General features: G+C 50.5%; 1 protein-coding gene across 1 annotated transcript; it reads right to left on the reverse strand.

The window, feature by feature from the left end:
* Positions 1-941: 941 nt before the first annotated feature.
* On the reverse strand, positions 942-13,734 carry WNT2B (Wnt family member 2B). The gene is made up of 5 exons (XM_005542309.4): positions 13,255-13,734; positions 7,322-7,542; positions 6,001-6,278; positions 5,032-5,296; positions 942-1,786 (listed from the first exon to the last, which is right to left on the reverse strand). The coding sequence occupies exons 1-5, from the start codon at positions 13,434-13,436 to the stop codon at positions 1,557-1,559; spliced, it is 1,176 nt and encodes a 391-aa protein (XP_005542366.1). The 5' UTR covers positions 13,437-13,734; the 3' UTR covers positions 942-1,556.
* Positions 13,735-15,889: the final 2,155 nt, after the last annotated feature.

The following is a 15,889-nucleotide window of genomic DNA, read 5'->3' on the forward strand; positions in this document are numbered from 1 at the left end:
CGCCACCTCGCCCGGCTAGTTTTTTGTATTTTTAGTAGAGACGGGGTTTCACCGTGTTATCCAGGCTGGTCTCGATCTCCTGACCTCGTGATCCGCCCGTCTCGGCCTCCCAAAGTGCTGGGATTACAGGCTTGAGCCACCGCGCCCGGCCACAGCTGTGATTTTTAACCCAGGTCTGTCATAACTGCAAATTTCTATACCACTCTGCTGCTTTAAGATATCAACAGGCAAAAGATAACCACTGCCCAAATCACATAAAAAAAGGACTTCAAGGTTTTGGGGACTTCATGTCCTACCCTCCAGCTTACTAAGCCTGCTATCTCTGGAGATTCCACTCTTGCAAACCTAGTTAGGCAATGGGTAATAGCATAGAAGAAACCCTCCTCTATTTAAGCTGAATGTGGACTGAACAATAATAATCATCAGGACTTGGAGAGTCACTAAATAAAGATTTGTTGAGTAAATGGAGGAAGGCTGCCTTCTGTGTATCATTTTGGCCCCAACCCGTAGCACTCCTTCCCACTGTAGCCACTGACTCCTGCTCCCAGCTTCAAAGGCTAGGATCCTCTCATAAAGAATTACCAAAGCCAGAGATCCCTACCTTCCTAATATGTACTTTTGCCTCATGTGGGCCCTTGAGATCAGACCTGCTTTCCTGCTCTCCCACCATCCATGAGTTGCCTATCTTTTACTCCGTGTTTCCCCAAATCTGGCTAACCTACAGAGTAATGCATGGAAAAACAAACAAACAAACAAACACAAGGCCTGGCCAGACTTACTATATTACTCTATCCTAGGAGTGTTCTCGGGTGTTCTAATGATCTGTTAAGCATGGGAACCACTGCATTCCACCTCAGTTTGAACAGGCAGCAAGTAAGCAAAAGAGGCAGTGCTGTCCAATATAGGTTGAGAATGGTAGAGAGAAAAAGACAGAATGAATATGTGTTTGTATAGTTATGATTCTTTTTCTTCTACAAAACACAGCAGTTTATAAACATATGAGCATGTGAATGGAACCTTGTCCACTATGGCTAACATCTCAGGCTCTCAATAATAGAATGTGGTAGCCTAAGATTTTCTTTTGGGGTACCAGGTAGTTCTGCTCAAACTGACTTCAGAGAACAGGCATGTCATTCATCTTTGTCCCATCTAACTTTGGCCAGGTAGAAACAAAAAGAAGCTCTCTACAGGTACCCTTCCTCTTGCACACCAAGGAAGTATCAGGAAGCTGGTGCAAAGGAAAGAAAAAAGGAGCCTCAACTACATACTTTAGTGCAACTCATTTCACTCTAAAGACCCTCTATCTCTTCTACTCTCCCTTCAAATCTCCAGAGTGGGAAATCAGGGAGCTTGCTCAGTTTCTTATATCCCCTGACAACTCCTTCCCAGGGCTAAGGAACCAGCCAGGACACCATGGTCCCTATGGATTACTCTCTACATCCTTAAACAGAAGCTGTAGCAGCCCAGGGTGGAGGGTGGAGGAAGGTGTGCATGCAAGGATCTTGTGCTTTTGAGTTGAGAGGCTTGAATTGGAGGGATGCGTGAGGTATCTGTGTTCAGGTCTGGTCCAGCCACTCTGCCTTCTTGGGGGCCTTGCAAGTATGGACGTCCACAGTATTTCTGCATTCCTTGCACCGTACAGCACAGCACCAGTGGAATTTGCACTCACACTGGGTAACACGGGTGACTCGAGTTGTGTCATACCCTCGGCCACAGCACATGATTTCACAACCGTCTGTTCCTTTTGATGTCTTGCTGCAGACACGGCCTGCAGTGCCTAGGGAACCTGGGTTGGGAAAGAGAGGGAGTGAGAACAAAGTTATCTCTTCAGCTGCCCTGGATACCCTTACCCACATTCTCAGAAGGAAGACATAAAGAATCGCTTTTTTGGGCTGAGCACAGTGGCTCACTCATGCCTGTAATCCCAGCACTTTGGAAGGCTGAGGCAGGAGGAATGCTTGAGTCCAGGAGTTCAAGACCAGCCTGGGAAACATAGCAAGCCCTGCCTCTACAAAAACTTAAAAAATTAGCCAGGTGCCGTGGGCATGAGCCTGTAGTCCCAGCTACTTAGGAGGCTGAGGTGGGAGTAACACTTGAGGCTGGGAGGTCGAGGCTGCAGTGAGCCGAGATTGCACCACTGCACTCTAGCCCAGGTGACAGTGAAACTCTGTCTCCAAAAAAAAAAAAAAAAAAAGCATGGGCTCTGACATCATATTGTCTGGATTCAAATCCCAGTTCTACCACTCTTAGTTGTGTGATTTAGTCAAAATGAAACATTAACTTAGTTTCTCATATGAAAATAAGCACAATAATAGATTGTTAGATATAATCTCTGTTCATCTGAAGAGGTGAACTGATTACCATGACTGGCTGCAGGCATATTCCTAAGTAATATCCCTTGTATTATTATTATTATTATTATTATTATTATTATCCCTAAGCATTATCCCTTCCCCTTACAGTGGAAACTCTAGGATAGGGATCATGTTTTCCCCATGCATAGGGAATGCTTAGAACCTCATTCTGACTGATTTTAGCAAAAGAGATCCTGCCAACAGATCATAAAATCAATAGACTTTTGGATGAGTTGGGCCCATCAGAGCATCTACTCCAACCTTTTCCATGGTTAATAAGGATCCAGAGATAGGAAAGTAACTAGCCTAGGTTCAAAACGGAGAATAGATTAACTGATTTCTACAGCATTAGTCTCCACATGCCACTGGGATAGGGGAGGAAAATGTTAGAACTTCTATGTTTTTTTATCTCATCAATTTAAAATATTGATGTATGTTTTCTAACATACATATTCATATAGGGGAACACAGATATAAATAAATATACATATAATGGAGATATATGCTCAAATTGTTTTAATGATAGGAGTAAAGGATGCAGAATGTCAGGAGACCACTGCTCTGGAATGTGGGCTGACTAGGTCTACTATGTATGTTAGTCTCCTAACTCCAAGGGCTGGGTCTTAAGTCCTCTTGGGCACCAAAAGCCCCTTCTACACTGTGGAGCTGTGCTGTCCAGGGTAGCAGCCACTAGTCACATATGGTCTTTTACATCTAAATTAATGAAAATTAAGTAAACTAAAAAATGTAGCTCCTCAGTCACACTAGCTATATTCCAAGTTCTCAGTAATCACATGTGGCTAGTTGCTACTGTATTGGACAACACAGATAGGAAAACATTTCTATCACCACAGAAACTTCAACTGGACTCTACTGCTTTGGAGGGAATTCCTGGCTCCATATTCTTTCTGGGATGACTTATATTCTTTGAATTCCAGGCCCCGCTTTGGGTTTTAGGAGGCCTAATTTTATGCCTGTGAGAAAAACCAACACACATTTGACTTATCCTCCCTCCTGACTCCAAAGTTCCTTCCCTAAAGGTGTATTTTCAGTATGGCAGGGTAGGCTTACACCTCAGATATTATGGAATTATTTCTAGGTATCCAGAGAGTAACCCTCTGAATTAGACCAACTGGGAGGAAAGTATACTTAGTGGCAGGAAATCACTGGGAAAATCAGGAGGATTCCGACTTTTTTTCTTCTAGCACCCTACAAGGTATACAGACTACTTTCTTCATTAATTGCGTAGAGCCCCTTCCTGTTTCTATGCCCAATTTTACTCCAAGCCACTTGACTCTTCCAGGAATGACAGTGATGGGTGAAAACAAACAGTACCGAAGATAACTGAGGTTTTTTGGCTCCACTTCACCCAAGTCCTGACTGCTGAGCCTGTAGAAAAGAGCCTGGGAGCCCCATGACAATAACCAGAGGAGAAGAGTTCTGCTGCATTGCATATTCCTAGTTTAACCTATCTGAACCCGAAATGTGAGCCAGGATGGTAACTTTCATTCCCTTGGGGAAAAACCATATCACCTTCCAGCACCTCCAAGAATCCCACCACAAATACCTCGAACAGACTGAAAAACAACCATTTGCAGCTTTACCTGCCTTTGGTAGGGATCTCTCCTTCGTTTCTTTTTCAGCTCTGTTTCAGAATCTTCAATGGCAGGACACTGGATAAAACCTTTCAAGGACATCTTTCTAGCTTTAATCTCCCTTACAGGGAACTTTTACCCAGCAGATTGGTCTGTTCGCTGTCCCTGGAACAGGTCATGTGCTTTCCCACCTACTACTCTGATAAGAAATTGCCCACTCTTCTCTCAAGCTATCCAGATACTCCCTATGCTTCAAGGAGCAGCTTAAATTCTACAGTTTCTTTTTTTTTCCCTACATTTTCAAATAAACTTTTTTTTTTTTTTTTTTTTTTTTTTTTTTTTGAGACAGAGTCTCGCTCTGCCGCCCAGGCTGGAGTGCAATGGCCGGATCTCAGCTTACTGCAAGCTCCGCCTCCCGGGTTCACGCCATTCTCCTGCCTCAGCCTCCCGAGTAGCTGGGACTACAGGCGCCCGTCACCTCGCCCGGCTAGTTTTTTGTATTTTTTAGTAGAGACGGGGTTTCACCGTGTTAGCCAGGATGGTCTCGATCTCCTGACCTCGTGATCCGCCCGTCTCGGCCTCCCAAAGTGCTGGGATTACAGGCTTGAGCCACCGCGCCCGGCCTCAAATAAACTTTTATTGATTTCTCCAATCAACTCTCTTTGCATTTGTCTACCCATTATGTCTCATTTCTTTAAGTAGATTGCAAAGAGCCAAAGGGTTAGGGCTGCATCTTATGTTTCTGTGTAGCCCACACATTGCTTAAAACTGAAAACAGGTAACTAAATTAAACATTCCCTGAATAATGCCTACTGTATCCCAGATGCTGGGATACAAAGGAGTGATGCATGACCTCAGGCCCCAAGGAGCTGAGTGACCTCCTCTCTACTTGGGCAGCACTGGGCCTGGTAGACTGAGGCATAAGTCAACAATCTCATGACCAGGTGTTCATGTGGGGAGGAAACTGCCTCCTCCCACAGCACCCCCTTCCCTAACTCCTGAGACTGAACAGACCATGATTAACCAGGGGTGCCTGCACTAAGAACTGGGACTCCATGTCCCTGCCTGCCTTCCTTACTCACCTGCAGCCTTGTCCAAGACACAGTAATCTGGGGAGTTGTCAAAGTAGACAAGATCAGTCCGGGTGGCACGGCGATAGCCTTGGCGGGCTGCAGTGAAGTTGGCACCATCCTGCGTGGCCATCACCTGCACAGCCCCATCATAGCGCCGCCGCAGGTAATCACCTGTGCGGCGGAAATCTGAGAGCGCACGCCAGCAGGTGCGCAGAGTACAGGAACCACTCACGCCATGGCACTTACACTCCAGCTTCAGAAACCGCCGCACAGCCTGGAGGAGGGGGAAGGCAGTTAAGGGAGAGGTAGCTGGTCAGGGCACATTTTAGTCATCTCTAGGGCCAAAAGGATGAGTGCTCTGAGATAGGCTGGCCCTGGCTGGCTGATTGAGCTCTTGGTTGTTCTCTCCCACATCAGATCCCACCCATTCTTCCTGATCAAGTTCAAGAAACTCTTTTTCCAGTAAATCTTCCTGGACCAACAGTGCTTTCCTTTTCATGACAGACAGCCCACTGAACTTTAGAGCCACAGGATTCTGTTCACGATAACAGTTTGCTTGCATATCCTCTACTTTTCACGTTTTAGAATGCCAGGTACCATGCCTTCTACTTTAGTAGTATGCCATTTTCCAGCATAGTACTAGGCACATAGAAGGCATTCAAATAGCAGGGAACTGACTAGAACAACCTCTTATCCTCTCAGTCTTTATGAAAGCAGTTCTTTCCCTTCTTAAAAAGTTACTTCTTTTCTCCACCTTTTCCTACTTTCCACATGTGTGAAGACTCTTCAGGCACCTGGTTGACCCTAGGCATTCCCAATCTCCCTTGCATTTAGTGCTCCTGTCCCAGGATGTTGGGGCTTTTGGAAGTGACCCAAAAGCCTTCAGCTCTTCCACTTTCACATTTATTTAGTCCATGGTCACACATACTGGTCACCCCCAGCAAATATGAGTGTACTTACACAGACATGAGTACTGACCGTGCGACCACAGCGGTTATTATGTAAGTTCATGAGGGCCCGGGCATCCTTAAGCCTCTTCTCCTTGGCATCCACGAAGGCCTTGGCAAAACGGACACCATAGTGGATGTTGTCACTGCAGCCACCCCAGTCAAAGTCCCCACGCTGGTCATGGTGTCGGCCACGGGTGTAGGGGTCACAGCTGCACACACTCAGTTCACCCTGGCTACAGGCACGAGTAATAGCATGGACTACCCCTGCCGATGAGATGGCATATACAAAAGCTGCTTCTCGGCTACCTAGAGAGAGAATTGTAGAGGTGTGCTTCAGGAAGGAGGCCCATGTCTGTCCCCTTCTTCAGCCCATACAACCTCTGACTCTGAAACCTCTTCCCTCCTTTTCTTTCCCAGAGTCACCCCTACACCCCCTTTATTCAAGGTGCCTTTCATTTCCAAGAGCATTCCCCAGAGTATCTGACCTCTTCCCCTCAGCCTTCACTACTCTCCATCCACTTCTTTGTGTATCTGACCTTCTGAGCTGACCTATACTCTTGTTTCCTGCCAAATTCCCTGTGTCCATCCATTGAAAAGTCTCCTGGTGAATCATCCCCTCCCACTGAGTGCTAGCCCTGGCTCAGCTAAGCCTGCCTTAGTCCACATTCCAGGCCTTTTCAGGCCCACTCTGCTGGACAGTTCCCCCACAATGGAGACCCCAGCCCAGGGGTCAGCCTGTTTAGAGATCCATGCTACCTTCCCTTGCCTGCTTGCTCTCCCTCCCTGCTCTTGGAGACTGATGAATGATCGCCCCTGTATGCCTGACACCTCCAGATTCCCATTTTGTTCCCTTTCTCCTAGTTTACTGTCTAGCTCTATTTATCTTTTTTGCTGAGCTGAGGCCAAGCCACTGACTCCAAATATTTACATATCACCTTTCTGTTTATCTCTTGTTCCCATTACTGTAGTGCTGGGAGTGTTGGGGTGATGATAGTGATGGTGGTGTTAAGAACAGAGGGCCTATGGTAGACCTCAGCCTTACAGTACATGGTAGCCTCCCAAGCTGGGGATTGGAGAGGACAAGGAAAATGAGGGAGAAAGATGGAGGTTCTAGGGAATGCTTTACCTTGGTCTTGTCCCAGAGCACTAGGATTTAGAGGAGCCCCTGTCTACAAATCTAAGGTGCTAAGAGTCTGTTCCCAATTATATCCTGGGCTGTGCCCACAATTCTTCCTCTGATTATGAAACAGTGTGTGGGAGAGGAGAGGGGAGATCTTTCCTACCCTTTCCACTCACCACCCCCAGCACAGAAAGGGAAGGAGTTGACACAGAATGGAAGAGGCCCCTACTTCTGAGCATGACACGGCCAAAGACGGTGTGGTCCCGGTCCAGGGTGGTACAGTTCCAGCGGTGGTGGCGGAATTGGTGCTGACACTCTCGGATCCACTCTCGGGCACCCTCGCCCACTGAACGCATGATGTCTGGGTAACGCTGGCACAGCTGCCGCTGCCGGCTCACCAAACCAGGGATATTGTCACAGATCACTCGTGCCCCCAGTGCCCCAATGTACCTGCAAGGCGGAGATGGCCCTGTCAGAACATCCCAGCCCTTTTTCTGCATTGGAAGGGAATAAGGAAGGGGTACGTTTAGCATCCAGACCTTGAAGAGATTCTGTCCCCTCTCCCTAACCCACATTCCATAAAGCTGATGAGTAGAACCATTTCCCACAGTTCGGAAGAAGTACAGTTATACAGTTGCAGAGAGAGTAATTGAGTGGCCTCCCACCATCACCAGTTCCCCAGCCAAAGGCCAAAGTGACACACACTCCCAGCACACAGGCTAGGCATGTGTCACATACACAGAAGCTGTGGGCATGTCACACAAACTCATTGTTTATTTAATAAACATTAAGAGCTTCATGGAAACATAAACTAACAAAATAAGGATCTGAGACAACACTCTTATGCTCCCATTAACAGGGGTGTCCTGCATGGCTGGTCCACGAAGATATGGTTTGACAGCAGGGGAACGGTGACAGGGAGGGGCTCGTGGGAAGAGACATAGTGAGCAATCTGAGTAATGTTTACAGCTCTAGTCAGACCCGTGGAGCTAAAAAAAATCCTCATTCCCAATTGTGAGGTCTGGGGAGGAAGATCCCACCCTCTACTCTCCTCCTCAAACCCTTTATTTCCAGGCCCCAGGACCTTTCTTTTTTTTTTTTTTTTTTTTTTTTTTTTGAGACTGAGTCTGGCTCTGTCGCCCAGGCTGGAGTGCAGTGGCCGGATCTCAGCTCACTGCAAGCTCCGCCTCCCGTGTTTACGCCATTCTCCTGCCTCAGCCTCCGGAGTAGCTGGGACCACAGGCGCCCGCCACCTCGCCCGGCTAGTTTTTTGTATTTTTTAGTAGAGACGGGGTTTCACCGTGTTAGCCAGGATGGTCTCGATCTCCTGACCTTGTGATCCGCCCGTCTCAGCCTCCCAACGTGCTGGGATTACAGGCTTGAGCCACCGCGCCCGGCTAGGACCTTTCTTAACTAATGAACCTTTAAAACCATCTTCCCCAACCTGGATGGAACTGCACAGGCTGTTTGCAGTGGGAAGCCAAAGGCCAAGATAAGTAAGAGGGTGACTCTCCCCACACTCCAGTCTCCAGTCTGTCCAATATGAACAATTAAAAGAAGGTCAATTCAGATGGGCTACTAAAGAATAGGTGGGTTGCCAGAGTTATTATTGTTTCTCAAGGCAATATTTTCTCTTCACTAAGTTTTAACCCTGGATCCCACCACAAGCCTCAGGAAGAATATTTCAGAGAGAAAACAGGAGTATATCACCCATTTTCCCCAAAAGGCCACCAAATGAGATCTGACCCATTCGCCCACTTCCTTCAGCTCAACAGCCCAGCTCCATTCTCATTCTCTTTCTCTCCCTTTAACCCCATAGCACCTTCCTTGATTTGCTGGGAACTTTCTATTCTCCTGTCCAGAACGCATCAAAGGGCTGTCCTCCCTCCCTTTTTTGAACAGGTGGGGGCCATGGAGAGCAACTGCTACTGCAGACAGAAAAGACTTGGTTTGAGCTATGAATGAGCCTGTGGTTTGGGAACAGCCCCAAAATGGGCCTAGAAGTGGGTGAGGAGAAGGGAGGGCAGCTGGTGTGGGGAGGGGAAAAGCTAGACTGCCCTGGGCTCTGTGTCCCCCCCTACTGCCCCCCCGCATTCCCACAGCCGGCCCTCACCCACAGACTGGATCACCACTGGTGACACCAACTCAAACAAACACAAGGAGGGCTGATACTTGCCTCTTCGGGAACTCAGCAGGGCTGATGGGGCCCATCTGTCCCGGGGAAGGGGTGAGAGGGCTGGCCCTCCCCTAACAAATCCCATGGAATCAGCATCCCCAGCACTGTCCATCAGGGCAACAGCTTCCAGGAACAAACAAAATAAACACCCCAGACAGGGCCAGGCCGGAAAGGGCTGCCTGACGCACAGCCCAGAGTTACACCCACTGCTGTGGTGCTTTGTTTGGAGAATCAAGACCGTTGGAGTTGGAGCTTGTCCCTGTCTCACCACTGTTCAGCTTCCCTAATTCAGCCCAAGTACTGCTCTAGGCAATGGGTGTTTGTTGTTTTGTTTTTTTTTTTTTCCTACTGGGGCTTGGGTGAGGAGGGTTGGATGGGAATGATAGACCAATAACCCAGCCCTCGTGAGACAGTCTGGAGTGGGGCAGGCCAAACTCGGGCAAAAAGTCCTTCTTGTGGTCTGACTTAAGTCCATTCTGCTGCAGCCCACATAGGTCCTTTTTATTACATCCTCACTGAGTGTGGGAACATCTGTTCAGTATCTAAGATGGGAAGATAATTAAGTGTCTCTATTACCACCCTTACTCCACTATGTAATGGCCTCAAGACGCCACAGAGCAAGGCGCTTGCTTGCTCTCCAGCAGTCAGCCCCTTGTAGTTAGTGTAGGAGGCCTCCAATAAAGCTGAGCCTGAGGCTAACCCCATCTTCCTCTCAGTTCAACACCAGACTGCAAAATGCCTACCATGTGCCAAGCACTGAGCTCAGATGTTAGGGATACAAAGATATTTAAGGCATCTCCCACCTCATGGTCTGGTAGAGTGTTAGATGCCCCGACTCTAGCTTTGTTTTTTCCTTCTGGAAGTTCTTCACTTCCTTCCCAGCTTCCTGCCCCAGAATGCTTCTCTTCACCTGCTTTTGGACAATTCACATCCCTTCATTTGACAAAGTGAAGCATACACTACTCTAGCCCCTTGCTACTCAAAGCGTGGTCCCCAGAACAGCAGTATCTGTATTATAGATACAGATACTGTATCTATACAGTATCAGAATCCTACCATATCAGAATCTGCATTTCACCAAGATCCCCACATGGTTTGGATGCACTGCTCCACAAAGGCAGGGCTTTTTGTCAGTTTTGTTCACTTCAGTATCCCCAGTACTGAGAACAGTGCCTGACACATAGTAGGTATGCAATCACTATAATAAACACCTAACTGTTGTGATTTATCCCCAACTCCCTTCTCCCTCTAGTCAGCCATCAACTCCCATTTCCATCACAGCTTTACTTGTCAACAGTTGCCAGCCTATCTGCACATGTTTTATGTTTGTATATTAAAGACACAAATGGGCCAAGGATCCACTTCTTTTTTCTTTCCTCCTTTTGTGTACAGCCCCTAGTGTACATGGTTCAGCCCAACACATATAGGACTTTGAGCAAAGGGATAACACTGTTAGCCTCCATGAATCTGCTCTTAATGCGTCACTTTCATTTGTGAAATAAGGATGATAATTATAGAACTTATCTCACTGGATTATTTCAGATTGACAAAGATCATGCTCATAAGGTGTTTGGCCATAGTACCTGAAGCTCAGTAAGGGCTTATTAAAAGCAACTGCTGTTGCTAACAGTAATGCTAACAATATGACACCACTTTGTGTTTCTCTCCCTTTGTGAGCTTATGAACACAATCCTGTTCTCGTGATTCCCTACATCCAACACCCTACAGAATGCAAAATGGAACAGGAAAGCCCATGCCGGACCCCCCTATTTCTTGGTCTGTTTAGGATAGATAGAGGGAGGGCAGTGGTTAGAGAGTAACGGGAAGAATCTCAAGCTATAAGAAAAATCCAACTATTAACTGGTGAAAATGATGGCCTTCTGCTCCAGAGTGGAACATGGACGCACCAGAGTCAACACGCATTTCTCTTCCACGGGTTGTACGAACATCAGTCTTGCTGGTTTTTTCCTAAGAGAAAAGCTTGGGGGCTTAGCCTGCCTTTAGAAGGTAGCTTTTCACCTTATCCCACAAGTGGTGATCACTGAGGCAGGCATCTGGGCCTGTAAGTATGACAGGTGTAGAGCAAGGAGGCTGAAACAACCTCTGTACGCACTTCCCAACCTGGCCCTGTTGCAGCCTTCCTCCTTTTCACAAGGGCTGCTAAGTCACTCTGTGTGTCACCTCCCTCCCTCCCTAGCTCTTTCACCCAGGAATTTTTTCCAGAATCTTTAATGTGAACCACATCAGGGGACGGTAGTAGAGGGAGAAAGGAAAAGGGAGAAGGAGTAGTCAAGGGTACAAAATGGGGACTGGGAAGACCCCCATTTGGGTCTTTAGGAACCGCTGCCAGGATGCTGAAATTACCAGAGTGACACTTCCTCACCCAAACACCAATTGGTCCCCCAGACTACATCCCAAACTGGTAAGAAGCGATCAAGAGTCCCAAAAAGCAAACTGCCATCTGGGCCAGATAAAGATGGGCAGTGGTCACTTCACGTTATCTCAACAAAGACCCTAAAGATGCCAAGTCCCCAGCCAGACCAAGCTCATAAAGGCAAAAGGTGGCTTTGATCTCACTCAAAACTTTGAAAGGTTTTTCTCATCCCCCTTCTCCCCTTTCCCTTTCTAAAAGAATGTTTCAAGCCAGATGTAAGATATAGGCCTCTCTGTTCCCCCATCCAGAACCCCCCCTCCCAGCCTTCCCCAACACTACAGAGATTAAAAAAAAAAAAAATCCAAAAGAGCGATTTTTCTGAAACAGGAAAACAGGGAGTGGGGGTTGGGATGAGGAGAGACGCATCTTGAAATGATAGGAATCTGCAGCCCAAGCTGGCGGCCCCTCGGCCGGCTACCCCTCACCCTTCAGCCAAGATTCCAAGTCAAGAGAAGAAAAGCCACAGGGTGCAAGGGGAGAAGAGACTACACTTGGGGGAGGGGGGCTTACACGGGAAAAAGAACGGAGTTAGGAAAGGAAGGGGGGCACTGCATGGTGGAGAGGGGCAATAGCCCACTCCAACAGGCCAGTTTGATTGCGGGGTGAAGAGGAAAGACTGAGTCTTTTCTAGGTTCAACTCTCCCTGCCTTGCCCTCTCCCCAGGGTGGGGAAGAAGAGAAAGCAGCTCCTTCTCCTACGGGAAGGTGATGAGTGCCATCCAAGGAATAGTGGGCAGGGAGGATTCTAAAAAGAACAGACACCAGACATCCAGTGGATCTGTAACGCCTTTTTGCCTCATCTGCCCTCTTGTGAAGTGTCTGGAGTCTAGGGCCTGCAAGAAATCTGGGGAGGGGTTCTCTTAGTACCTTTGGACTCCGCAGCCCTCTGGCTCTTGGAGGGGAGAAATGGGAGATAGGAAAGAATAGGAAGAAGGGAGGGAGACAAATTTTCCAAGTGACAGCCTCAAAACGGTGGCCAAAGACAAACGCCTAGATAATGCAAACCCATGCATTTTGTTTTAATTGTGGGAGCTAATGGGGTAAATTTTGCCTCGATTCCATTTCTAAGCCTCGGCTGGGTGCTGCTGCCTCACCAAAGCCTTCCTGTGGTATGGGTGGGCTAGACTAGCGAGCTGCCCCTTTCTCCACCTCTCAGAGGGCGACCTTAGACGTTTGGGGACCCGGCGAAGCTACTGCGGCCCCTGGAAGGTCATTGGTTCCTTGAACTCACCCTGAGGGAAACTCGGAAGGTAGCTTCTGCCCTAAGGAGCTTGAGCTGAAATAGAGGGGGTACAGCACACGGAGGCCTAAGGAGCCGCGACCACCGGGCGTCCTGGCTCCAAATGCCCCGCGCCTTTCTCACCAGGCGTGTAAGACGCGGCGCCTCACCCTCCCGCCACCCCGGGACTTCAGATTTCAGTGACAGTCCTGCCCGAATGTTCTCCAACTCTGTCGAAGCGACAGCCTGGTCCAGTGAGCAGCCAATCCCTCCAGGCGCCTCCGGGCCTCTCCTACCAAGCGCCTCACCCGCCCAGCCTAAGAGCCCCACTTACCACCAGGACGTGTCTACGCGGGCCGGCAGCGTCAGCAGCAGCAGGAGCAGAAGGCAGGCAAGACCTAGGCGGGCCGAAGCCCGGGAGCCGTCGGGGGCCGCAGGCGAGGGCACAGGGACCGGGGCGCGGGCGCGCCGAAGCGGGAGCTGCGCAGCTTCCTCCGCACCACCCGGTCTCAGCATAGCTCCCCGAAGACTCCCGCCGCGCAGCCCGGAGGGGCGTGGACGGGGCACCTTCTAGGGGTACTCACGCTGCTCCTACCTCACCCCCCTGGGGGGCCATGGGGTTCGCCGGCGGCTGGGGACCTAGGGTCACCTGGGGTCCAGAGCCCGGGAGCAGGGTCCCAGAGAGGGGCGCAAGTTGTAGTGTCCGGAAGCCGACGACGGCGCGCCGAACCCGGGATCTGGGGCCCGCTGCCTGAGCACCGGGTGCGATGTCAGGGGGTCTGCGGCGCAGAAGGGAGCTGCGGGCCTAGTGTGCGGACAGCCCCTTCGGCCGCGGGCTCTCATTGGACGGGGCGGGGCGGGGCCGAGGCCGGGGACACGCGCGGCCCTTAGGGCGGCTCCGCCCGCGCCAAGCCCGGGGCGCTCCGCGGCGCCCTAGGTGTAGCGGCCGCCTCCGCCCCTCGGGGCTCCAGCGCGCCACCGCACCGCTCCCCCACCTGCTCCCGCGCGCTGCGACGGGGCGCCGCGGCTCCCTCCTGCGCCCGGAGCGCCCAGTCCCTGCCGACACCGCGCCACCGGGTCCTAGCGCCCTTCAATCGGCAGCCCCACTTCTGTGGGTGACGGCCAGGCTGGCGGAACAAGGGGATGCGGGCACTTCCCTCCTGTCCCCAACCTACAGTGACACTGGCGCTGAGCACGAAGGATGCACTCATTTCCTCCATCCGTGCGCTTCTGTGAAATGGGTGGAGTCCCCGCCACCGGGAGTTGGGGGTCTTGACTACCTTTTCAACACTGCCTACAGGGGCGCCGTGGGCAGTCGGCTTCGGGCAGGGGATGCTTTCAGCTAGAGCTCATCGCCCTGCTTCCTCCAACCCACTGCACCCCCCACCCCCAACGCATCACGTTTAGACCTGGCTCCTGCCTGCCCGGCCTGCGCGGCCCGGGTGCTTTTCTTTACGGACCGGGAATCGACTGCCGACGTTAAGGGGGCACCTGCGGACTCCCCGCCCCTTACGCCCGGGCTCGGCGGAGCTCAGTCTCTCCCCGCTCCCCCTCTGTGCCTCGGTCCTCCACCCTCTCGGGCGGGGCTGAGAGTATGAAAGAATCAGAAACAGCTGGGAGGTTTTCCCGCACCAGAGGCCAGGGTGGGGGTCCTGCTGAGAGGGTGGAAGCCCTGGAGCTTTTTCCCTCCTTCGCCTTCCCATCGTGCCTCCTCCCCACTGCTCTCTCACCCTCCCTCCGCCCGCAGATCGCCTGGGGGCGTGGTAAATCGGGAAGGGGTGGGGAGGTGCAGTCTGCCGTAAGTGACTCTCCTCTCCCCACTACCCCAACCCTCAAACCTCCCAGGATAGCAGGTACAGCCCCTGCGGGCACAGTGGCCCTTGGAACTAAAATTCTTTTTAAAATCCTTGGCCTTCCAACTTCGAGAGTTCCGAGTTCACCTGGGGTCCCGCTCCAGTCCCTTCTTCAGCCTCAGTTTCTCCCACCTCGCAGGTGTCTTTCCTGCCTCCTCATGTGATTTTAAAGTCCTGGTGTAAACAACTAGTTACTGCCGACGCTCCCCAACCCCAAATTCACTGTCAGTCCTTGGCTGGGGGTTGGGGGCGGTGGTGGCCTTAGAGGTGCCTCCCGAGTGTAAGCAGATGGGGTGCAGCTGGCTTAGGTTCAGAGGAACCTAAAGTTTTCTCGAGAGGGGCAGGTGGGAGAGGAATGAGCCCAGGCTCATTATTGGTTGGGCCCCTTTCCTTGGACCACTCTTTCACCTCCTTCCTGCCCGGCCCCCTCCCGACACAGGGCAGACATCTCAGAGACAGAGATAGTGGAGATGGTTTCAGAGGAACTTTTATCCTATCTCCCACCGCCTCCTAGTCCTAGCGCCCCTCACTCTGCAGCCCCATCTTCTGTGGGTGATGGCCAGGCGGGCAGAGCGGGAAGGAGCTGCAAGCACTTCTCTCCTGTCCCCAACCTACAGTGACACTCCTTTACCCCCACTTTCTGTGGTAAGGTGCTGAGTGCATTCATTGATTCAACAAATACTTATTTCCTATCACATGCTGGGACTGTGCTAGGCATTAGGGGCACATTGGTGAACAATCTATGCCCTCATGGAGTTTGCATTCTATTGCAGGAGGATAGACCGTAAACAATAAACATCAGAAGTAAAACAGAGCATGTTAGAAAGTAGTAAGTGCAGTGGTAAAGAGAGCACAATCAAGGGGATGGTTACAGTTGCAACTAGGATGATCAGGGTAGGCCTCATTAAGGTGACATTCAAGCAGAGATTTGAAGGAGGTGAGGAAATGAGCCAGGCAGCTTCCTGGTGAAGAGCATCCCAAGCCGAGTGCAGAGCCGGTACAGGGACCCAAAGGCAGGAGTGGGCTGGTGTATGAGGGCTATCGAAAAGGCCACCCAGCTGGAGCGGAGTGTGCCACGGAGGAAGAGAATTCAGATGAGTCCCTGAGGTGCTCCAA

Source organism: Macaca fascicularis, chromosome 1, assembly GCF_037993035.2.
Source record: "Macaca fascicularis isolate 582-1 chromosome 1, T2T-MFA8v1.1".
NCBI classification, from domain to species: Eukaryota; Metazoa; Chordata; class Mammalia; order Primates; family Cercopithecidae; genus Macaca; species Macaca fascicularis.

Excerpts from the sequence above, each read along its gene's own strand:
- WNT2B (XM_005542309.4), bottom strand. The coding sequence starts at position 13,436 with ATGCTGAGACCGGGTGGTGCGGAGGAAGCTGCGCAGCTCCCGCTTCGG. Across the intron at positions 6,279-7,321 it reads TGGCCGTGTCATGCTCAGAA|GTAGCCGAGAAGCAGCTTTT; the intron begins GTAGGGGCCTCT and ends TTCTCTCTCTAG. Across the intron at positions 5,297-6,000 it reads ATAACCGCTGTGGTCGCACG|GCTGTGCGGCGGTTTCTGAA; the intron begins GTCAGTACTCAT and ends CCCCTCCTCCAG.